The sequence below is a fragment of the Trachypithecus francoisi genome, unplaced genomic scaffold (assembly GCF_009764315.1).
Source record: "Trachypithecus francoisi isolate TF-2019V2 unplaced genomic scaffold, Tfra_2.0 Lachesis_group14, whole genome shotgun sequence".
Classification (NCBI taxonomy): Eukaryota; Metazoa; Chordata; class Mammalia; order Primates; family Cercopithecidae; genus Trachypithecus; species Trachypithecus francoisi.
In genome coordinates, this window is record NW_022681459.1 from 33,830,644 (window position 1) to 33,855,257 (window position 24,614).

Sequence of the window (24,614 nt, forward strand, 5' to 3'; positions counted from 1 at the left end):
TTGAAACATAGTTTGTGATCGATCGGTTGCCTTCAATCCCAGCACTTTGGGAAGCAGAGCAGATCATGAGGTCAGGAGATCCAGACTAGCCAGACCAACACGGTGAAACCGACCAACGTGGTGAAACCCCGTCTCTACTAAAAAAAATACCAGCTACTTGGGAGGCTGAGGCAGGAGAATCACTTTGAACCTGGGAGGCGGAGGTTGCAGTCCGCTGAGATCCCACCACTGCACTCCAGCCTGGGCAACAAAGAGTGAAACTCCGAAACTCTGTCTCCAAAAAAAAAAAAAGAAAGAAAGAAAGAAAAGATAGTTTGTTACTCAAAGTTCCCCTAAAAAAGGGAGTACACCAAGGTGTGCCACACAGGAAGCAGAAGGAGTGGGAGGAACTGTGGGCAAGGGCCTCTATTGTGGTTTCCAAGGCTGGGCTGGCAGGTTTAGGACTGAATAATTAAAGTGGATTCTGGAGTGTGAGCTGTCCCTAGTTGTCTGGTGCGTAGACCTGGAGAGATTAGGGCAGGTGGAGTATAAGAGCAGATTAAGGAGGGAGTTGAGGGGGTTGGGATTAGTTGACTTGCGTTTGAAAAGCATGCTTTTAGAGGAGTTATTTACTCTCATGGCTGGGTGAGGTGGCTCATGCTTGTAATCCCAGCACATTGAGAGCCCAAAGTAGATGGATCATTTGACGTCAGGAGACTGAGATCAGCTTGGCCAATGTGGTGAAATCCCATCTTTACTAAAAATACAAAAAGAATTATCTGGGCCTGGTGGCACATACCTGTAATCCCAGGTACTTGGGAGGCTGAGGCAGGAAAATCGCTTGAACCCGGGAGGCAGAGGTTGCAGTTAGCGGAGATAGCACCATTGCACTCCAGCCTGGGCGACAGAACGAGACTCTGTCTGATAAAAAAGAAAAAGAGTTATTTACTATCTATAGAGACTGGGTAACCTTGGGAAGGTCAGTCCCACAATGGACAACAAGGCCCCAGATTACAGAGCATTGGAATACAGAAAATAAATGACATGGTTAATCCACCCCCTGTGGCCAGCACTTAGCAAATAGGTCCCATCTTTGCATTTTCATAATCCTCAGGCTGGCATTATGCTTAACTTCATGTTCCAGATGAGAAAACTGAGGCACAGTAGGGGGAAGTAACTTGGCCGAAGTCATGCAGTTAAGAAGAGCAGGAGCTAGGATTCAAACCCAAGTTCAAAACCACCTCAGCTACTTGGAATCCTAGCAAATTAGAGGTTGTGATAATTAATGTCAAGTGCTGGCAAGGATGCGAAGTCACTGTAAACTCTCTTACTCTGCTGGTGGAAGACCAGATTGATACAAACACATGGGGAACCCTAGCAGACCTAGTAAAGCTAAATGTATTCTTTCCTTGCTGTCTGGCAGCTCCATTCCTGGGTGTCTCTCCAGCACAAATGAGTGCACCAAAAGACATGGACAGAGACATTCACAGAAGTTTTCTTTGTAATGGCCAAAGGCTGGAGAGCATCCAAATGTCTAACAATAGGAGAATGGAGAAACTGATTACGGTGCATTCACACAATGGATTACACACAGCTATGGGCATGAATGAAATATTGCTGCACACACATGGATCACTCTCATCATGTTCAACAAAAGAAGCAGCACAAAAGAGGGCACACTGTCGTTCCACTTATAGTTGAAGCTCTAGAGCAGGCAAAAACTAATCTAAGGTGATAGAAGTCAGAATGATGATTCCCTTGAGGGTGCAGGTCATTATTAACTGAGGGGACCTCTGGGGAGATGGCGATGTTCTTTTTTTCTTTTTGAGACAGAGTCTCGCTCTGTCACCCAGGATGAAGTGCAGTGGTGCGATCTTGGCTCACTGCAACCTCCATCTCCCGGGTTCAAGCAATTTTCCTGCCTCAGCCTCTCCAGTGGTTGGGACTACAGGCACCTGCCACCATGCCCAGCTAATTTTAGTATTTTTAGTAGAGATGGGATTTCACCATGTTGGTCAGGCTGGTCTTGAACTCCTGACCTCAAGTGATCCGCCTTCCTCGGCCTCCCAAAGTGCTGGGATTATAGGCGTGAGCCACCGCCCTCAGCTGAGATTTTCTAAATCTTGATCTGGGTGGAGGTTGCAGGAGTGTGTGTGTGTGTGTGCGAGCATACATACATATACATAAAATCATCAAGCTATACACTTAAGATTTATGCACTTTACTGTATGCTAGTTGTACCTCAATAAAAAAAGTAGATTTCTACCTGCTATAACTGCACATGAGGACTTCTGGGCTCCTGTTCTTTTTTTTTTTTTTTTTTGAGACGGAGTCTTGCTCTGCCGCCCAGGCTGGAGTGCAGTGGCCGGATCTCAGCTCACTGCAAGCTCCGCCTCCCGGGTTTACGCCATTATCCTGCCTCAGCCTCCCGAGTGGCTGGGACTACAGGCGCCCGCCTCGTCGCCCGGCTATTTTTTTTTTTTGTATTTTTTAGTAGAGACGGGGTTTCACCGTATTAGCCAGGATGGTCTCGATCTCCTGACCTCGTGATCCGCCCGTCTCGGCCTCCCAAAGTGCTGGGATTACAGGCTTGAGCCACCGCGCCCGGCCGGGCTCCTGTTCTTGGAAGGCCTTGTGGTGCCAGGACCCTGGCATTTGGGAAGATGGGGCTTGGCCATTGGGCGCCAGTCACCACCCCTCCTTCCTCAGTCAATAGGCTGATTTGCATGCTCTGTTGTGGTCCAGTGGTCTTCCCAGCCCTGTGCCCCAAAGCACCTGGAGCATATAGCCTTGCAGAACTTCTCCTTGCCTGCCTCCCTGCCTCTGGCCATGGCCTGCTGGTGCCTCAGCTTCCTTCTGATGGGGACCTTCCTGTCAGGTGAATCCTCCCTGGGCCTCACTCACCTGGGTGTGGGGTGGGGAACAGTACTGAACCCAGAAGGCCCCTGCAAGGAGGCAAATGGATGGGGACAGTAGAGCAGGTCCTGGAAGGGGTATTTTTTTTTTTTTTTTGAGAGGGAGTTTTGCTCTTGTTGCCCAGGCTGGAGTGCAATGGTGCAATCTCGGCTCAATGCACCTCCACCTCCCGGGTTCAAGTGATTCTCCTGCCTCAGCCTCCTGAGTAGCTGGGATTACAGGCATGCACCAACACACCCGGCTAATTTTGTATTATTAGTAGAGACAGGGTTTCTCCATGTTGGTCAGGCTGGTCTCAAACTCCTGACCTCAGGTGATCTGCCCACCTCAACCTCCCAAAGTGCTAGGATTATAGGCTTGAGCCACCACGCCTGGCTGGATGGGGTATTGAGGTAGAGGGGTGACCTGGTTTCAGGCAGCTCTGCCCTTGACCTGGGGCAAATCACTTCCCTGTGTGGGTCTTGATTTTCCCATTGGTGAACGACCAGATCACTAGAGCCCCGGACTCTGACTTTGGGTCTCCTTCTTAGTTTTTCACAGGGGAAGCTATTGTGGGCTGGTCCCTACCCCACAGGACCTGAGGCAATCTAACCTCCCTGAGAGGGTCCCTGCAGCCAGTTGCCTGAGGCTGAGTAGATGTGTGGGACAGCCCAGGAGGTTCCTGGGGTTGGTTAGTCTGTATTCAGGGTTTGGAAGAGCTGAAGTGAAGTGGGCAGGGAAGTGGGGGAGGAGGGGTGCAGTTCTTCAGAAACGTGGGTGGGTAGCAGAGGGACCTAGAGGCTGCTGGTCCAACCTTCTGAGCTCTGGGCCTTTAACTGAACACGGATCCTTTAGGGTATGGCACTAATGGGGACTTGGGGGCTAACTCCAAATCCCTCACTCACAAAGGGAGATGGAGGTCCAGAGAGGGCACCCTAAGTCACACAGAACCAGGCCTCCTGCGCCCCATTCACTGCTAATCCCATAGCACTTGGCTATGAGCCCTTTGGAACTGGAAGTCTCCATGGAGTCCAACCAAGTTTTCATAGGGCAGGGGTGGGAGAGAAGGAGCTCAGGCTGGGCCTGAGTGGGTTTGTATCTCTCAGTCTCCCGGACAGTCCTGGCCCAGCCGGATGCACTGCTGGTCTTCCCAGGCCAAGTGGCTCAACTCTCCTGCACGCTCAGCCCCCAGCACGTCACCATCAGGGACTATGGTGTGTCCTGGTACCAGCAGCGGGCAGGCAGTGCCCCTCGATATCTCCTCTACTACCGCTCGGAGGAGGATCACCACCGGCCTGCTGACATCCCCGATCGATTCTCTGCAGCCAAGGATGAGGCCCACAATGCCTGTGTCCTCACCATCAGTCCCGTGCAGCCTGAAGATGACGCGGATTACTACTGCTCTGTTGGCTACGGCTTTGGTCCCTAGGGGTGGGGTGTGAGAGGAGTGCCTCCCCTCTGCCTCCAGTTTCTGCCCCGACCTTGGGTCCGTTTTTAACTTTCTCTGAGCCTTGCTTCCCCTCTGTAAAATGGGTTAATAATATTCAACATGTCAACAACAGCTATTGTGAGGGTCATGAGATCCTGGCTGAAAAATGTGACTGTGGTGGGTCTGGGAGTTGAAGACCCACTCTTGGGGTGGGGTGCAGTGTGCGGGGGAATGGGGATTCTGGGGTCCGTTGTCAAAGAGGAAGCACCTGAGACTCTTGGGGCATGGCCCAGACTCCCCCCTGGCCCCCTGGGGACTCAAACTGGTAGCCTGACCTTCCTGTGACCTGAGGAGCTGGAGGGAGAAAAAGGAACCAGCCCTTGATGCCCCCAACTCTGCATGGTTGGTTATGGTCCAAGGGTTATGGCTCTAGGGTCCCCATGAAGCTCAGGCTGTTGGCTTGGGGAGGGGCAGCCACTGCCTACCCCTTGGAGTCTGTGCCCAAGGCCCGACAGAGCATTGATGGGGCAGGAAGGCAGGTGTGTGTAGGTAGCATGCGGGGGCACTCGAGCGCCATGGCTGAGGGTGCTGAAGGCAGGTGGGCAGACGGCTGGGGCAGAATCTCTTTTCTCGGGACAATGTGTTCTCCTGATGTCCTGTGATTGGGCCAAGGTCTGTGGAGGGAAGCTCTCCCACAAGCTGGGCAGCTGCACCTGAGCTGGGGCGGGCATGGGCAGAACACTGGGTGGAGGAGTCAGTCTTGCCATCAGCAGCAAGGAGCGGGTGGAGATGTTTGTTTTTTTTTTTTTTTGAGATGAGTCTCGCTCTGTCGCCCAGGCTGGAGTGCAATGGCACTATCTTGGCTCACCGCAACCTCCGCCTTTCAGGGTCAAACGATTCTCCTGCCTCAGTAGCTGGGATTACAGGCGCGTGTCACCACTCCCGGCTAATTTTTAGTAGAGACAGGGTTTCACCATGTTGGTCAGGCTGAGTCTCGAACTCCTGACCTCGTGATCCAACCGCCTCGGCCTCCCAAAATGCTGGGATTAAAGGCGTGAGCCACTGCGCCCGGCCAGGGGGGCGTAGATTTCAATAACACATTCCTCTTCCCTCCCTGAGAGACGGCGCTTCAGGTCGAAGTCAGCCCTGGGATGCAGAGAGTTGCAGGGCTCAGGGTCCTGGGATGGTCCCGCAGACACTCCTAGCTCTTCGCCTGCCCCTTCTCATCTCTTTCTGTTGGGGGCGGGGAGGGCAGGCAGGACCAGGGCTACCCTTGAAACAGGTTGAGGGAGGCAGATCCTAACAGGACCCCGGTGCCTGTGTGAAGTGACAGGGTCGACAGCTCTGGGGCTCCACTCTCCTTTCCCTGAAGACCCCAGCTGCTTCAGTAGCTTCTGGCTTGCACCCAGCCCCAGCGCAGATTCCCCGAGTGCCGGCGGCTCGAGGTCCGCCCGCCCGTCCCGACCTGTTTCCTCCTCTACTCTCCTGCCAACGCCTGCCCATCTCTGTTTCCCGGAGGGCCAGAGCCACCATGCCGACCGGAGAGGCTCTCCTGACTCGGGTCCTTATGTTCCGGGGCTCGAGCGGCTACCCGCTGCAAACCCCGGCGGGGTGGGACCACCGAGACGCCGGGACCTCCGCGCGGCCTAGAGTGGTCCCGGAAGTGCCCGCGGGTCGGGGGCGGGGCTCTGGGCTCTAGGGCGGCCGCGGGCACAGCGTCCGCAGCTGCAGCGGAGCAAGGCAGCGTCGGCCGTCTCGGCCGCGGGTTGGAGCAGCTCAGGTGCGGCCCCGCCCCGCCCGCCTGCGGCCCCGCCCCGGCCCAGGTGAGCTGCCCCGCCCCGGTCCAGGTGAGTGGCCCCGCGTCCGTCGGTGTGACTCAAGTCCGCCTGACCACCTGTCTCTCCGGTGGCCCTGGGTGCGCGTGTCCCCAATAGCGGGGAAACCTGTAGGGGCGCCACGTCGCCGCCTGGGCAGCGTGTGCGGGTCCGTGGCCACTCTTGGGCCCCCAGCCAGGAAACCTTGACTACACTAAGGGTTTGCAGGGTGCCCAGGCCCTAGGGACTCTCTGGAGGATGGGATGACAGATGCAGAAGGACCCGGAGAAGGCCCTGACAGAGGTGGGAAGCATGGAGTTGCAGACCTTTGCATTTTGGGTCCAAAAACACTTAACATGTTGTGGGAGACAGATAAAGGGTTGCCAACTTTTTATCCTGAGTGGAGACTTCAGCGTGTAGGGGCTACATAGTGGGAATGGAAAACCTCTACGGAGGGAAGTTTGAGAACATCAGGATTTAACAGGTGGGAGGAGGAAGAGTTGCAATCTAAAGATACCAAGAAAGAGAACTTGGAAGGCATGAAAATTGGGAAGAAAGCGTTCAGAAGCCAAGGGAAGAAAGCGAGGGTGGGGATGGGGTTGCGGGGGTAGCTCAAAGCTTTCATGCACCCAGGTAGGCAATGTGGGCAGGTGAAGGGATATTGTCACATCTTTGTTTTTCAAGAGAAAGCCAGAAACCTACTGAGTTTTAAATATTGGCAACTAAGGAAAATGAACAGGAAAAGCCGAGCTCTTCGAGAGCCAACCATAACGTAGCAGGATCTCCAGGCTGCCAATTTGCAACCTCTGAAATGAAGGGTTTTGAGAAGGAGGTATTGGAGAGCAGTGCCAGATGGGGTGGGAAGGTGAGGACTGAGAAGAGAGGGACTTGGCAATGAGGAGGTCATCGGATGCCAGAGCTGAGGTCCCAGCTGAAATCGGAAACTCGAAATTTGTCGTGATGCCATACATAGTTGTGTGATTTTTCTTGGCAACATTTAACAACTTAGGAGGAACTGGTAGAGAAGGCTGGGACTTAGCGGCTACTTGCAGCCGGACGAGGAGGTGAGGAGCATGGTGCTGGAGCATGAGAGTTAAGTGACGAGTCTAGAGAGAGTCTAAGCTGGATGGAGAAGGGGTGGAACTGGCAAAGGAGAACTAGAGTAAAAATGGCTTGGATTTCATGAGGTCGAAAAGCATAAATTGAGTGAGAGAGCTGGAAGGGTTGGAGATTATGGGTTGCTGAAGAGGAGGGGGAAGGGGAGAGGAGTTGAAGTGATCTAAGAATTTTTGAAAATACTTTAGGGCTGGGCGAGGGGGCTCATGCCTGTAATACCAGCATTTTAGGAGGCCAAGATGGGTGGATCGCATGAGCTCAGGAATTCGAGACCAGCCTGCGCAACATGGCGAAAACCCGTCTCTACAAAAAGTACAAAAATTAGACAGGCGTGGCACGTGCCTGTAGTCCCAGCTACTTTTGTTTCATTTCTTTTCTTTTTTTCTTTTTTCTTTTTTTTTTTTTGAGACAGAGTCTCGTACTGTCGCCCAGGCTGGAGTGCAGTGGCGCGATCTCTTCTCACTGCAAGCTCCGCCTCCTGTGTTCACACCGTTTTCCTGCCTCAGCCTCCCAAGTGGCTGGGACTATAGGTGCCGGCCACCCAGCCCGGCTAATTTTTTTGTATTTTTAGTAGAGACGGGGTTCACTGTGTTAGCCAGGATGGTGTCCCAGCTACTTAGAAGGCTGAGATAGGAGAATCACTTGAGCCCGGGAGCCAGAGGTTCCAGTGAGCTGTAATCACACCCCTGCACTCCATCCTGGAAAAAGAAAATACTTTAGTTCAGTCCTTTTTTAAAATATATCCAGTCTTTCTATTGGCTGAAAAATCATTTTAAAAAATCATTTCTGGGCCGGGCGTGGTGGCTCACTCCTGTAATCCCAGCACTTTGGGATGCCAAGGCGGGCGGATCACCTGAGGTCAGGAGTTTGAGACCAGCCTGGCCAACATGGTGAAACCCCGTCTCTACTAAAAATACAAAAATTATCTGGGCCTGGTGGCCAGTGCCTGTAATCCCAGCTATTCAGGAGGCTGAGGCAGGAGAATTGCTTGAACCCAGGAGGCGGAGGTTGCAGTGAGCCGAGATTGCGCCATTGCACTCCAGGCTGGGCAACAAGAGTGAGACTCCATCTCAAAAAAAAAAAAAAAAAAAAAAAAAAATCATTTCTGCTGGGCATGGTGGCTCATGCCTGAAATCCAGCACTTTGGGAGGTGGAGTGGGAGGATTGTTTGAGCCCAGGAATTCAAGACTAGCCTGGGCAACATAATATTATCTCATCTCTAAATAAAAAATTAGCTGGGTGTGGTGACTTGCCTCTGTAGTCCCAGCTACTTGAGAGGCTGAGGTGGGAGGATCAGTTGAGCCTGGGAGGTCAAGGCTGCAGTGAGCGGTGATTCCACTCCTACACTCCAGCCTGGGTGACAGAGTGAGACCTTGTCTCAACAAAAAAAATTTTTTTTCAAATAGAAATGAGTTCTGACTATTCTGGTTAATTTAGTATATATATATTTTAAGGCAGTTACTCCCTAGATTCAGTATAAGGATAATAGTACCTTTGAATAGAGTTGTGAAGATTAAATGAGGTGCCATGAAGGACCTATTAATGCCTAGCACATAGTAGGTGCTCAGTGAATATGAGCTGTTGTTATCGTTATTGTGTCACCTGAAGACTTTGCCTTTATCTAGCACAGAAGTTTCTGAATAGAGCTCTTTGGGGCTTCTTCAGGGGCCACAGCTGGGAGGGGGAGTGCTGAGTGGGCTGTTCTAGCTTCCTTCATTGTCCCTGCTAATGCGCCCTCCTTCAACTGGAGCAGCTCTGCTTTTGTCTGTTTTATTTATTTATATCTCCTAGACCAGTGATCCCCAACGTTTTTGGCATCAGGGACCAGTTTTGCAGAAGACAATTTTTCCCTGAATGGGTGGGGGACATGGGGGATGGTTTTGAGATGAAACTGTTCCACCTCAGATCATCAGGTGTTACATTCTCACGAGGAGTGCACAAGCTAGATCCCTCATATGCACAGTTCACAATAGGGTATGAGTTCCTATGAGAATCTAATGCCGCTGCTGATCTGATAGGAGGCAGAGCTCAGGCTGTAATGCTCGCTCACCTTCCACTCACCTTCTGCTATGCAGCCCGGTTCCTAACAGGCCACAGACTGGTGCCTGTCCCCCACCCTGGGAGTTGGGGACCCCTGTCCTAGACAGTTGACTTATTTGACTAAAGTGTTCTTTGACCAAAAAAAGTGACAGTTCTAGCACAAAAACAAATGGCTTTTCCTCCATTTGATCACTTATTCAACAACTGTGTTCACTGGAATTATGCTTTTGTGCTGGGGGCTGAAGCTTCTGAAATGAAGGAGCACAGTATTTGCCCTTAGGGGATTTTCAAGCTAATGGTGAGGGCCTGAGATGGTGAACAACCTGAGGGTGCAAAGAAAAGGGGACATTTGGACAAGTCCTGAAGGATGAGCAAGTGGCAGTCTGAGAATGGTCCTTACCTGTTAGGACCAGACAACAGGAGTGCAAATTAGTCATGGAGCTGGAAAATTGGAAGTGTTGGAGGGACCAGCCTGGGCAATACAGTGCGACCTTATCTCTACAAAAAGAAATAATTTAAAAAATTAGCAGAGTGTGGTGGCGTACACCTGTAGTCCCAGCTGTTCAGGAGGCTAAGGTGGGAGGATCACTTGAGCCTGGGAGGCAGAGGTTTCAGTGAACCAAGATCACACCACTATACTCCAGCCTGGGCAACAGGGCGAGAGCCTATCTCAAATAAAAAAGAAGAAGTGTATAGGAGAGACAGGCAGGAGGTGGATTGGAAGGGCCAGGTGTGAAGGAGTTGGGCTGTCACAAGATCCTAAGAAGAGAACCACCAGGCTGGGCACGGTGGCTCACGCCTGTAATCCCAGTACTTTGGGAGGCTGAGGCAGGTAGATCACTTGAGGTCAGAAGTTTGAGACCAGCCTGGCCAACATGGTGAAACCCGGTCTCTACTAAAAATACAAAAATTAGCCAGGCATGGTGGCGGGCACCTGTAATCCCAGCTACTTGGGAGGCCAAGGCAGGAGAATCACTTGAAATTGGAAGGCAGAGGTTGCAGTAAGCCAAGATCGCGCCGCTGTACTCCAGCCTGGGCGAAAGAGTGAAACTCCATCTCAAAAAAAAAAAAAGAAAAGAAGGGAACGACCATAATCCATAATCAGGCTTATGTTTTAGATATTTGACTCTATTGTTAGTGTAGGGCATGCACCAGAGGGAGAGGTGGAAACCAGAGGTCAGCAGCTAGTTTGGAGGTGAGCACTAAAAAGATCCCAGGAGGTAGCACTGAAGCCTGAGCTGCAGAGTGGCAGTGTGGACTGAGAGACAGAGACGCTGCCCATGCAGCCTCAGGAAGTAGATAGGAGGGGACCAGTTGGGTGAGAATAACAGCAGCTATGCTGACTCCCAGGCTGGGGCACTTGGCTGGAGGGAGTGCGGCTGAAGTAGGGTAAGGGAAGAGGTCTCTTTCTCTTTCTGTCACCCAGTAGCTGGAGTCTTGCTCCTTTTCTGCAGTGGCCCCACTGCCTAGTTGTTGTTGTTGTTGTTGTTGTTGTTTGAGACAGAGTCTCGCTTTGTCACCCACGTTGGAGTGCAGTGGGGTGATCTCTGCTCACTGCAGTCTTTGCCTCCCAGGTTCAAGTGAGTCTCCTGCCTCACCCTCCCTAGTAGCTGGGATTACAGGCATCCACCACCACACCCGGCTAATTGTTTTGTATTTTTAGCGGAGACGGGATTTCACCATGTGACCAGGCTGGTCACTCCTAACCTCTAGTGATCTGTCAGCCACGGCCTCCCAAAGTGCTAGGATTATAGGTGTAAGCCACCGCGCCCAGCCCCCACTTCCTGTTTTAGCTCACCTTTCTGAACACCTTCAGCCCGTAGAGTCTAGACACCATGATGTGGCACTTGACTGTGTCTGTCTGTCTGCCTTCAGTTGTCTGTGCTAAGCAAAACTTGCCTCTAACTCATTTGGGATCGTCTTCAGGGCAAGATTGTGTCTTATGCATATTTGGTTATTTCTAGATTCTAGGACAGGAAGCCGGCATTCTAGGACATGAGCTGCTTGACTTGCTGACTTGACGGCGTTCCTGTTTTCTTTTCAGATTGTCAGAACATTAAGTGTAGCCCAAAGAAGAACATTTTTAAAGAAATACAACCACTGGGGATGATAGCAGATTCACAATGGAGGTTCCCCCAGCAACCAAGTTTGGCGAGACCTTTGCATTTGAGAACAGGTTAGAGTCACAACGAGGACTTTTCCCAGGGGAGGACCTGGGGGACCCTTTTCTTCAGGAAAGAGGTTTGGAGCAAATGGCTGTGATCTACAAGGAGATCCCTCTTGGTGAGCAAGACGAAGAACATGATGATTACGAGGGGAATTTCAGTTTGTGCTCAAGCCCTGTTCAGCATCAAAGTATCCCCCCAGGAACCAGACCCCAGGATGATGAGCTCTTCGGACAAACCTTTCTCCAGAAATCTGACCTCAGTGTATGTCAGATAATCCACAGTGAAGAACCCAGTCCATGCGATTGTGCGGAAACAGACAGAGGGGACTCAGGACCTAATATGCTTCACAGAACCCCACAACCAGCCAAGCCCTACGCATGTCGAGAGTGTGGGAAGGCCTTCAGCCAGAGCTCGCACCTGCTCCGACACCTGGTGATCCACACTGGGGAGAAGCCCTATGAGTGCTGTGAGTGCGGGAAGGCCTTCAGCCAGAGCTCCCACCTGCTCAGGCACCAGATCATCCACACCGGGGAGAAGCCCTATGAGTGCCGGGAGTGTGGGAAGGCCTTCCGCCAGAGCTCAGCCCTCACGCAGCACCAAAAGATCCACACCGGAAAGAGGCCCTACGAATGCAGGGAATGCGGGAAGGATTTCAGCCGGAGCTCCAGCCTCAGAAAACACGAGAGGATTCATACAGGAGAGAGACCTTATCAGTGTAAGGAATGTGGGAAATCCTTCAACCAGAGCTCAGGCCTGAGCCAGCATCGGAAGATCCATACCCTAAAGAAACCTCACGAGTGCGATCTCTGTGGGAAAGCCTTTTGTCACAGGTCACACCTCATCCGACACCAGCGGATCCACACTGGGAAGAAACCATACAAATGCGATGAGTGTGGGAAGGCCTTCAGCCAGAGCTCCAACCTCATTGAGCACCGCAAGACCCACACCGGCGAGAAGCCCTACAAATGTCAGAAGTGCGGAAAGGCCTTCAGCCAGAGCTCCTCCCTCATCGAGCACCAGCGCATCCACACCGGTGAGAAGCCCTACGAGTGCTGTCAGTGTGGCAAGGCCTTTTGCCACAGCTCTGCGCTGATCCAGCACCAGAGAATCCACACTGGCAAGAAGCCCTACACCTGCGAGTGTGGCAAAGCCTTCCGGCACCGGTCAGCCCTCATCGAGCACTATAAAACCCACACCAGAGAGAAGCCCTACGTGTGCAATCTGTGTGGCAAGTCCTTCCGGGGGAGCTCGCACCTGATTCGCCATCAGAAGATTCATTCTGGGGAGAAGTTATAGAAAGAGGAGCCCACACAAAGCTTGAAAGCCTGTGCTAGATGGAGCCCTTATTCCACATCGCATGGTCTCCAAGACCCCACCTACCTCCCTGATGCTGAATGGAAACCCTCCAACCTAAGCGCTCTTGAACATCCCACTAGCAGGAAGGCCCCACGTGGCCCCCGGCCAAGCACGCCAGCTCTCAGCAGGTTTTCTGCATGGAAGAGAAGGCGGGGCGATAGGGAGGGCAGCTGGAAAAGAGAGCTGGCCTTCAGTTTCTCCTTCTTGCATTTGACTCCCAAGCCTACAGATTTTCATTTTACCCTGTCTTCGCTTTTCCCAGAATCCAGAAGAAGAATAAATGCCAAGAGGGAGAAAGTTGAGTTAAACCCAGGAAAATATCAAATGAACTCTTTAAATCAGGCTGCAGTCTGGCACTTTTAGAAGACAGAAACCACACTCACAGTCCAAATCAGTGGAAGAAAAATGAATTCAAAAGTAGAAGTGTCAGCAGCAAAGTGTAATTTTCTCACTGGGTTGGGCATTGATGGGGACAACCACAACAGGTCTGCAGAACAAAGGCAGGTCTGGAGGGTGGGTCTTGGGATTGGGGGTACAGGTGGTGAGCCCCTGGGCATGGTCTCTTAACCCTCTCCTTAGCCCTAGGGCAGTTTCCCTCAGACAGCTCTGTTATAGGAGGATAGAGATTTGATCCTGTTGGCCGGAGGATGTTTGACACCCAGCTGTGACTCAGCCTGGGCACTGGACGTGACTGCCCTCCAGGAATAACCCCTCCCTGAGACACAGTGTCCCCAAGACCACAGTGTGCCTTGGACATTAGCAGGGCCTGGGTCTGATCTGGTCTGACAATGACGCAGCCCTCCTACCCCAGCGTCAGGGGACCTGGGAAGCTGGGTGGCTTGTTGGAGGAGGCCGTGTTCTAATCAGAAGGTCTGGGTTCAAGTCCTAGTTCCACCCCCTCCTAGCTGCGTGAACTTGAACAAGTTCTGTAACCTCCCCAGGCTCCATTTCCCCATCTAAGAGTTGGGGTAATGGGAACTGGCCACGTGCCTCTAAGGGTTGGTGCCAGGCTGCCATTCAGAATGCGGCCATGGTGAAAGTGCTTTGGCCACTGTGAGCAGTCATGGTGACTGAGGACAGATTCCCAGAGTGACCCCTGCCCCACCCCTGTGCATTTCTGCGGACTGGAGAGATGTTCCCATCTGGTTTGTGAGTGGTGGGACGTCTTATTGAAGAGGGCTTTCCCTCCCTCCGCCCCTTGCAGCCTGGGCTGTGTATGCCTGTGGATGCACTGTCCCACACAAGGACACGTCCTCTTGGACGCCATCCTGAGCCTCCTGTAGCAGCAGTGTCATTCCGCGCTTCCTTATTCTGTCTTCCCCGCCTGCCAACTAGGAGTTCATGTGGGGCTTGTTTAAACAGTACCATTGCCTGTGTCCCACCCGGCCCAGTTCAATCAGCCCCAGTGGTGGCAGGTTTTAAAGCTCCCCAGGTGATTATAACTTCCTAGTGTGCAGCCAGGCTGTGGGCCCTGTGCGGGGCTTTTTTTTTGAGATGGAGTTTTGCTCTGTCTCCAGGCTGGAGTGCAGTGGTGTGATCTCTGCTCACTGCAATCTCCGACTCCTGGATTCAAGCGATTCCCCTGCCTCAGCCTCCTGAGTAGCTGGGACTACAGGCACGTGCCACCATGCCTGAGTAATTTTTTGTATTTTTAGTACAGACGGGGTTTCGCCATGTTGGCCAGGATGGTCTCAATCTCCTGACCTCATGATCTGCCTGCCTGGGCCTCCCAAAGTGCTGGGATTACAGGCATGAGCCACCGTGCCTGGCCCGTGCTGGGCTTTTATGCATCCCTTGACAGCTTCCAATGTCAGCCTGCTGACTTTGGCTGAGCGGAGCTTGAAGGCCATTCTGTCTCAGTGCCCCCACTCCCTGCTCCCTGTACCCGGAGCCTCAGGGATGGGCTCAGGCAGTGATGGTCAGTTGAGCGCTTGGAAAGTGTTTGTCTGGGGCCTCGGGGATCTCTTTAGTCCTGACTTCCCTCCTCAGAGCTAGTGGGGAAGGAGGCAGTCTAGGCTGCTTTGAAGTTTCCTAAACATTTATGGCTGAGCTAACATAACCTCATCATGGTAACACTGGCTATTGCAGCTGATCAGAAGCTCAGCATGGCCATTATGCCTAGTTTTGATGAATAAACATGGGAAAACCATAATTAAGTTGGGCTTGATAGGCCAGAGATTTCCAAATGACAGATATGATGGGCTGGAGAGGTCATGGTGGGAGTTCCAGTCATGCCTCTGTCCAGCCCCTGTCTTTGCTACGTATGTGAAACATTTAACATTTAACCAGCACTCCATTGTCCACCAGAACCCTCTGTATGACCAGTTGGACCAACTGGGTGGTGCCCTGGGCATTGCTTGCAAGTGGCCTCATTTCAGGTCTGTCTCTATCCAGAGTGAAGAGAGAATGCTAGGATGCAGTTGGGACAGCAGGTGACATCAAGCAGGGGCCCCTGAAAGATCTACCTCCTCTTTACCCCTGCCCCTCTCCCCCACCGTTATCATCTGGCAAACGTCTGTACCTACCTTTGGTCTCTCCCTCCCCATCCTTCCTGCACACCCCAGCCAAATTGATTTTTTTTTTTTTTTTTTTTGAGACGGAGTCTCGCTCTGTCCCCCAGGCTGGAGTGCAGTGGCCAGATCTCAGCTCACTGCAAGCTCCGCCTCCCGGGGTTTACACCATTCTACTGCTTCAGCCTCCCGAGTAGCTGGGACTACAGGTGCCCGCCACGTCGCCCGGCTAGTTTTTTGTATTTTTTAGTAGAGACGGGGTTTCACCGTGTTAGCCAGGATGGTCTTGATCTCCTGACCTCGCGATCCGCCCGCCTCGGCCTCCCAAAGTGCTGGGATTACAGGCTTGAGCCACCGCGCCCGGCCAAATTGATTTTTAAAGCATCACTTTGCACAAGTCACCACTCTCCTTAAAACCAACTTTCAGGAGCTTTTCTGCACATAAACCCTCGTTTCGGCCAACCTGCTTTACCCACTCTGAGCACATGGAGTTCAGGCCGCCCCTGATCACTCCAGCATCACTCCCAGCTCATAATTCTGTGCTGTTCTTGCATTTTGAAATATGCACTTTCTCCTCCTCTCCCTCCCTCTCTTTTTCTAATTTTTGTGTAACATGGAGATGAAGATCCCCCTCTCCCCCAGGGGTTAACAGATAAACATGATAAGACCAGGTACTTTTCTTTTTTGGAAGTATGACCAGAGCCCCAGAGCCTCATTCCCTCTGTTCAAATTCTTTCCTTGTTTTATAGGGGCTTTTTTGTTTCTTTTTTTAGACAGGGTCTCACTGTCGCCTAGGCTGGAGTGCAGTGGTGCTGTCTCGGCTCACTGCAACTTCTGCCTCCTGGGTTCAAGTGATTCTCCTGCCTCAGCTTCCTGAGTAGCTGGGATTACGGGCGTGCACCACCACGCCTGGCTAACTTTTGTGTTTTTAGTAGAGATGGGGTTTCACCATGTTGGTCAGGCTGGTCTCAAACTCCTAACCTCCTGATCTGCCTGCCTTGGCCTCCTAAAGTGTTGGGATTACAGGAGTGAGCCATGGCGCCTGGCCGGCTTATTAGATATTTATTTAAAACCCTCTTATTCTATTTAGATTCTCAAATAGTGTAAAGTTATAAAAGATCATCCCTGGCAATATTTTAATCAGTTATCTTTTAATTTAGTTGTTCTTTGTTTTTGTTTTTGTTCTTTTTTTTCTTTTTACGGCAGTGGTTTACTTAGATGTTGCTGAGTAGTACAAAACTCCAACTCTTGCTTTTATTTACTAATCTCTTTGTTTTGTCAGCGTATATGTGTTCTCTCTCCTTTTTGTTTGTTTTTTTACTTTATAATTCTAAGATTACTTAGATATAATTAATCATATTTTAAATATTTGTAGTAAATGTAGGTACTTTGGTCTGTGATTTTTGTTTTGTTTTGTTTTGTTTTTAGAGGGAGTCTCACTCTGTCGCCCAGGCTGGAGTGCAGTGGTATGATCTCAGCTCACTGCAAGCTCTGCCTCCCGGGTTCACGCCATTCTCCTGCCTCAGCCTCCCGAGTAGCTGGTACTACCACCATGCCTGGCTAATTTTTTGTAGTAGAGACGGGGTTTCACCGTGTTAGCCAGGATGGTCTCGCTTTCCTGACCTTGTGATCTGCCCACCTTGGCCTCCCAAAGTGCTGGGATTACAGATGTGAGCCACCGCCCCCGGCCATTTTTTTTTTCCTCCTTCTTAGAGTTACAGCTTTGTCTGCACTCCGTAAGTTTTGATATGTGGTGTTTTTTGTTATAGTATTAAGAATTTCCTTTTGCCCAAGTGTTATTATTTAAAAATATTTCTAAGTGGGCCGGGCGTGGTGACTCACACCTGTAATCCCAGAGGCTGTAACTTGAGGAATGGGCTCGGAGAAGATCCTGGCACCGAACCCAAATGTGACAAGAAAAGAGACAGGTGGGCCCAATGGCAGACCTATAGTCTATCCAGAAATGACACTCCACATATGGTTAATAACTCGTAGAGATGGGAAAAATACAAAAAATTAGCTGAGCATCGTGGTGTGCGCCTGTAATCCCACTTTGGGAGGCTGAGGTGGGTGGATCACGAGATCAGGAGTTTGAGACCAGCCTGGCCAACATGGTAAAACCCTATCTCTACTAAAAATATAAAAATTAGCTGGGCATGGTGGCAGGCACCTATAATCCCAGCTACTGGGGAGGCTGAGGCAGGAGAATTGCTTGAACCTGGGAGGCGGAGGTTGCAGTGAGCTGAGATTGTGCTACTGCCCTCCAGCCTGGGTGACAGAGCAAGACTCCGTCTCTGGGAAAACAACAACAACAAAAACAAAAAATAGCCAGGTGCGGTGGCTCACGCCTGTAATCCCAGCACTTTGGGAGGCTGAGGCAGGCGGATCACGAGGTCAGGAGATCAAACCATCCTGGCTAACACGGTGAATCCCCGTCTCTACTAAAAATGCAAAAAATTAGCTGGGCGTGGTGGCGGGCACCTGTAGTTCCAGCTACTCTGGAGGCTGAGGCAGGAAAATGGTGTGAATCCCGGAGGCAGAGCTTGCAGTGAGCTGAGATGATGCCACTGCACTCCAGCCTGGGCGAAAGAGTGAGACTCTGTCTCAAAAAATATATATATATTTCTAAGTGATGAATGCTTAGGGTATTGCTGCTTATCTCTTATTGTATGTGGCGTCAACATTTCTAAGTGTCCATAGGACTTCTTTGGGCCTGGGTATATTATCAATTTTTATAAAAGCATTTGTGTAATCTCAAACTGTGTTTCTGTTCTACCACTTCTATTTGTTAACTCCATTTTTTCATTATTTTGTTCAAATCCATACTTTTCTCTGACTTTGATTTACTTTAGAGTTCTTAACCTGGGGTCTATGGCCTGCCTAGGAGTCTTTAGCATGTAGGGGTTTAGTGGTTGTAGACCCCTAGGGATCGAACAAAGCTGGGTATGTGCATGAAGGAATTTTGCTGGAACAAAGATCTGTAGTACTTACTATATTTTTAAATGCCTCTGTGACACCAAAACAGAACACTCATTTACCTGATCTAATCATAGTTTGATTTTTGTGTGTGATATCTTTATGTATTCCTGTTTCACTTTTAATTTCTGTATGTGTATTGTCTCTATGTTGTGCAGTTTTTCTCAAGTCATTTTTGAGAAATAGGCAGGGTATAAATTATCAATAAATAAGTATCACGTTTGGGGCATATATATTTAATAGAGATATATTGAAAAACTCAGCCGGGCACAGTGGCTCACGCCTGTAATCCTAGCACTTTGGGAGGCCAAGGTGGGCGGATCACTTGAGGTCAGGAGTTCGAAACGAGCTTGGCCATAATGGTGAAACACCATCTCTAGTAAAAATACAAAAAATTAGCTGGGCATGGTGGTGTGTGCCTGTAATCCCAGCTACTTGGGAGGCTGGGGCAGGAGAATCACTTGAACCCGGGAGGCGGAAGTGGCAGTGAGCCGAGATTATGCTACCGCTCTCCAGCCTGGGTGACAGAGCAAGACTCCGTCTCAAAAAAAAAAAAAACAAGAAAAACTATGCCTTTTCATACCTTCTTTGCCTCTTTTAATATTTCTAGCTTAAACTTGTCTTTTCCAAATATTATAATTGAAGCCCTTTACTTTTCTTGAATTTGCATAGTAGAGTTTAGCTCAGCATTTTATTTTTTAAATTTGTGTATATATTTTGCTATACATCTGTACATAAACAACAAATCGTTAGAGTTTGTATTCTGGTTCTTTCTGTAATTTCTTTTTATACAAGAAATTCTATCATTAATACTATTGAGCAAGGCATAATTTATTTTCATCTTAATATTTTAATATATATTAACTAATTTAACCTCAAAAGGGCATGCTCACCCCTCACTCCCATCTCTAGGAGTTATTAACCATATGTGGAGTGTCATTTCTGGATAGACTATAGGTCTGCCATTGGACCCACCTGTCTCTCTTCTTATCACATTGGGCTCAGTGCCAGGATCTGCTCTGAGCCCATTCCTCAAGTTACAGCCTCTGACTTCAGGGTCCTCAGCTGTAACGGGGGAATAATGCCACTCACAGCCTTGGTGGGCTCAGAGGTATAAGGAATGCAAACGTGCTTAGCAAACTATGAGGTGCAGTTGATTATTACACTATTAGTATTTTGAAGTATTTTTTCTTTTTTTTTTTTTTTGAGATGAAGTCTCACTCTATAGCCCAGGCTGGAGTGCAGTGGTGCGATCGCAGCTCACTGCAACCAGAATCAAACGACTCTCCTGCCTCAGCCTCCCGAGTACCTAAAATTACAGGTGCACGCCATTGCACCTGGCTATTTTTTTTTTTTTTCAGGGACGGAGTCTCACTCTGTTGCCAGGCTAGAGTGCAGTGGCGTGATCTTGGTTCACTGCATCCTCCACCTCCCGGGTTCAAGCGATTCTCCTGCCTTGGCCTCCTGAGTAGCTGGGCTAACAGGTGTGCGCCACCACACCCAGCTAATTTTTGTATTTTTATTAGAGGCATGGTTTCCCCACATTCGCCAGGCCAGTCTCGATCTCCTGACCTCAGGTGATCCACCTGCCTCGGCCTCCCAAAGTGCTGGGATTACAGGCATGAGCCACTGTGCCCGGGCCTCTTATGAGTCTTTAATACCAAGGATGCTTCCTCAAGATAAAGGCTCAAGTCCATTTCAGTGTTGACTGTCAGGGACTTGGCTGCAGACTCTTTTGATTTGTCTGCTTTTTGTTTGTTTTTGATTTTTTTTTGTTTTTTGTTTTTTTTGCAAGCCTTTATGCTGCTTTCCTGTCTTTCTTTTCTTCCTGAGTTCCCTTCCCCATACCTACAGCATGACCTCCACCAAGCTTGCAAGCTTGCTGTTTGCTGCAAAGAAACCTGGACTGACAACCTCTCTTCTGTCATCTGGGCAGCCAGACTGAGTGTCCCCTTCTACCTGTGTACATGTCCTCTAACACCTAACCCTTTGCAGCTTCTGTTTTTTTTTTTCTTTTGGAGACAGAGTTTTGCTCTTGTTGTCCAGGCTGGAGTGCAATGGCAATATCTCGGCTCACCACAACCTCTGCCTCCTGGGTTCAAGCGATTCTCTTGCCTCGGCCTCCTGAGTAGCTGGGGTTATAGGCATGCGCCATCACGCCTGGCTTATTTTGTATTTTTATTAGAGACGGGGTTTCTCCGTGTTGGTCAGGCTGGTCTCAAACTCCCTACCTCAGGTGATCCATCTGCCTCAGCCTCCCAAAGTGCTGGGATTACAGGTGTGAGTCACCATGCCCGGCCGGCTTCTGTTTCTTTATCTATAAACAGTACTGTCATGAAGATGCAATCAGATGGATTTTAGCTCAGAGCCTGCCACCTGGTGACTTACCCATGTTAGGTATTGTGGTTACAGCCCTGCTGTCAAACCACTTCTCCACCTCTCTAGCCTCAATTCATTTGTCAAAGCGTTTGGCCCCAGTATTTTGCTGCATATTCAGAAGTATGACCTCACGTCTGCAGAATGCCACTGGCTTTCACACGAAGCCTCCCAGAAAGGGATGCCAGGCCTCAACACTAGCTGGTGGATCTCAGGACTTGCTACTCCATTTTCGCGTTTTTCAGGACAACATCGCATACAGTTGGTCTCACAGTCTTTCCTGGCTTCCCAGTGGTCAGCTGCAGCCCAGTTCTAGGGCTTCTGTGGGGGAAGACAGGAGAGGGCTGGGAGTCAGGGCACTAAAATGTGTCAGATGAAGCTTTGCTTGCAAGGAGCTTACCACTTGGGTGGTGGAGAAGGCCCGGAAGGCACTACTACAGTGCTTCCAAATCAGGAAAAGATTGCTAAATGCCCGTACTACTCAGGATCACATGGGAGCTCAGAGTTGGACACCTGGATCAACCTGACATTGTTGATGTTTGGCTAAAATACTGATGGATGAATGGGAGGTAGCAAGACCGACACTGAGGGAAGGGCATCCCAGGCACAGGGAAGAGCATTTAGGAAGGCTTGAAACAGTCGGATATATTCTGGGAATTCCAAATAATTCAACTCAAGTTGAGCCAGGGCTTGAAGTCTTTAAACTATAACACATTCCAGCCATTGGTCTCTTTTTCTTCCTCTATTCCATCCCATATAGCTCAATACTATAGCTAGATTTATCTTCCTTCCTTCCTTTCTTTCTTTTTTAAAATGGGGTTTTGACTGGGAGCAGTGGCTCACACCTGTAATCCCAGCACTTTAGGAGGTCGGGGGCGGGGGTGGATCACCTGAGGTCAGGAGTTCGAGACCAGCCTGAACAACACTGAGAAACCCCATCTTTACTAAAAATACGAAATTAGTCGGGCGTGATGTTGCATGCCTGTAATCCCAGCCACTTGGGAGGCTGAGGCTGGAGAATTGCTTGAACCTGGGAGGCAGAGGTTGCGGTGAGCCGGGACCATGCCATTGTACTCCAGCCTGGGCAACAAGAGCGAAACTCCGTCTCAAAAAATAAATAAATAAAAATAAAATAAATTTGGCTCCTCTGATTTTAAAATTGACTGGGGCTCCCTATGACCTAAAGAACCAAGATTAAACTCCCTGTCTTGATCTTCAAAACTCTTCACAGCCTTCCCCCAAACTCCTCCATGTCTCCTCCCTACCTTTTCTTATAGCCACTTGGATGACTTCCTGTTCTCCAAGCAGGCCAGTCACCCTTTTTGTCCAGACTTCTCCCTCTGTCTGGAATGTTCTTCTCCCATTCTTCCTTGGGCAAATTCCCCCTATCCTCCAAGACCCAATGCAGAGGACAGGTTTACTGGAAACCCCTTCAGGGTACTCCCAGTGCCTAGAATCCAGCCTGTCATTTTGGTTGAATAATTAATCAGATCAAGGACATCTTCCCTGAGAACCCAATAGAGACGCCCCCCTACACCCACCCCCTTGTGCTCCCTGCACTCCTCCTCCATGCTATGTTGGAACTTCTTGAAGTCAGGCTTCATTTCTTTTCTGTTTAATTTTTTTTTTTTTTTTTTTGAGACAGAGTCTCACTCTGTTGCCCAGGCTGGAGTGCAGTGGTGCGATCTCGGCTCACTGCAACTTCTGCCTCCCAGGTTCAAGCCATTCTCCTGCCTCAGCCTCCTGAGTAGCTGGGACTACAGGCGCTCACCACCACACCCAGTTAATAGAGACGGAGTTTCATCATGTTAGCCAGGCTGGTCTCAAATTCCTGACCTCAGGTGATCCGCCCACCTCAGCCTCCCAAAATGCTGGGATAACAGGCGTAAGCCACCGTGCCCAGGCTCATTTCTTTTCTTTTTTAGAGGAGTCAGGCTGGAGTGCAGTGGCACAATAGCTCACTGTAGCCTCCAACTCTTGGGCTCAAGTTCTCCCGCCTCAGCCTCCTGAATAGCTAGGGGATTGTAGGGGTGCACCACCACGCCCGGCTATTTTCTTTTTTTAATTACATTTTTGTAGAGACGGGGTCTTATTATATTGCCCAGGCTGGTCTCCAACTCATAGCCTCAAGCGATCCTCCCACCTCCGCTTCCCAAAAGTGCTGGGATTACAGCTGTGAGCCTCCGCGCCTGCCACAGGCTTTATTTCTTATGCTCCTTCCTTTTTCCTGGATGCCTTTCTAACTCTGTATCTGGCACATAAAGGTGCTCCGTATGTGTTTGTTGAATGAATGAATGAATGAATGAATGAGCGAACATGCCATTTCACCTTATGTATCTTGTGAACCCGCCAGGCCCAGGCCTGATGTCATAGCCTCTACCCATGGCCCGAGTCTCCACTCCCCTGCATGTCTGCTGGCCACAGCGCGAACGCCGAGGCACCACCCTTCCCAACCCCAGCTCCGTCCCCTTCCCCGCCGGGGTACCCCTGTCCCTTTCCCCGCCGGCTTCTCAGTCCCGGGACCGCCGGCCTCCAGCTCAGCCGGAGGTGTCCCCGCCCACAGCCAGGATTGGAGGACGGAGGCAACGCCCACTCCGCCCGGCGGCCTCCTATTGGCACGGCTGCCCCCAGGGCCGGGGACAGGGCCGGGCGCCAGCTGATGCCGTCCAGGCCGGAAAAGCTCAGGCCAGTGGCGAGCGCGACACTGTCCGCGCGGCCAGGCGGAGGTGAGTGCGCCGCGGCCGGACGGGCGGGACGGGCGCGGAGGACGCCGAGAACCGTGGCGCGCGCTCACTTCCGCGTCACTAACGGCTGCGCTCGGCCAAGCGCAATGCCCTGAGTTCGTAGTCGGCCCGGCCCGGGGACCTTGCTGGCCAAGGAGGTCGTCAGTCAACCCTTGTCTTCCAGACCTGGAGGACCCAAGCTTCCGGACGACGAGGAACCGCCCAACATGGCCTCGGAGGTGAGTGGGACCTCGGGGACGCCAGTCCTCACAGCCTCGAAACGAGAGGGTGGGGGCGCCAGACCTGCCTCGGGCCACCCTGCTGGGAATCCCCCTTCAGGAAGCCTGCGTCCCCATCACTCCCAGTCGCATCTTCTGGAGCTCAGCAGTCACCTTTACCGGGACTAATCAGTGTCCCCAGGCAGCCCTTATGGCAAACCCACCAACCCACGCTACTAGGGGTAGAGTGGCTCTGCGCTGACCTCACAGTGATGCCTGCCTGGCCAGGAAAACTGCTCCCACGCCTTCAGCCCCCCACCTCTTCATTCCTTCTTCCCACGTGTCCTGTCAGGTCCCACCCCGTACCACACCCTTTCTGCTACAGCAATTGTCCGTGTTTGTAGAATAAGTCTCAGCCCCTAAAGTGTTCTTGTCCTTGACTGTGGCATGTGGAAAGAGCCAGGAAAAAGGGGAGGTCGCCCCGTGGCTCCAGCAACCCCGGTGCCTGATCCTTTCCTGTCTCACTGGACGCTGCTCCTTAGGATCAGTGACTCCTGGCTTCTCTTCGGACCACTGAGATGCCGGAGTCCCAGGCACAGGTTTCCTTCCTTGGGCCCCAGTTGAGTTATCTGGCAGTGGGGGGTAATAATAGCTGTCGGCCTCCCTCTGAAAGGCACTAGATTATGAGGCCATTGCTTTGGACCCTTCAGGTTAAAGAAGCTGTTTGATGCTTGATGAAGGGAACTCCGGGATGCAGGAGCTGTGGGTTCCAGCACCTTCTGGCCCTCATTAGCTAGAATTAATTTCCTCTTTTTCAGTGCGCTTCAAGCTTCTGGGTCATGGGAGAGGGCAGGGGGGCAGGGCCTGGACTTTGGAGCCAAATAGACTTGGTTTCTGTACCAGTAACTTGAGCCCTCTGAACCTCTTTCCTCATTTGTGAAATAGGCGTGATATTGTGATATTGCCCACTTCATAGAAGGCTGTAATAACATACATCGAATCCCTAGCACAGGA

At 50.9% G+C, this 24,614-nt stretch overlaps 3 protein-coding genes across 5 annotated transcripts in view; 2 read left to right on the forward strand and 1 right to left on the reverse strand.

The window, feature by feature from the left end:
- The window catches only part of LOC117096507 (aggrecan core protein-like), a 443,073-nt gene that overhangs the window by 276,670 nt on the left and 141,789 nt on the right, over window positions 1-24,614 (reverse strand). The window lies entirely within an intron of this gene.
- On the forward strand, window positions 2,709-4,435 carry VPREB3 (V-set pre-B cell surrogate light chain 3). Its single transcript, XM_033234025.1, has 2 exons — window positions 2,709-2,857; window positions 3,981-4,435. Exons 1-2 carry the CDS (start codon window positions 2,809-2,811, stop codon window positions 4,301-4,303), a joined length of 372 nt encoding a protein of 123 aa, XP_033089916.1. The 5' UTR covers window positions 2,709-2,808; the 3' UTR covers window positions 4,304-4,435.
- ZNF70 (zinc finger protein 70) lies at window positions 5,259-14,946 on the forward strand. 3 transcript variants are annotated; one of them, XM_033233972.1, is made up of 2 exons: window positions 5,259-6,420; window positions 11,318-14,946. In XM_033233972.1, the coding sequence occupies exon 2, from the start codon at window positions 11,397-11,399 to the stop codon at window positions 12,735-12,737; it is 1,341 nt and encodes a 446-aa protein (XP_033089863.1). In that variant the 5' UTR covers window positions 5,259-6,420; window positions 11,318-11,396; the 3' UTR covers window positions 12,738-14,946. The 3 variants fall into 3 exon arrangements, with proteins under 3 accessions (XP_033089863.1, XP_033089862.1, XP_033089864.1); XM_033233971.1 differs by having other exon boundaries at window positions 5,259-6,150; window positions 11,318-13,989; XM_033233973.1 differs by having other exon boundaries at window positions 5,259-6,126; window positions 11,318-13,989.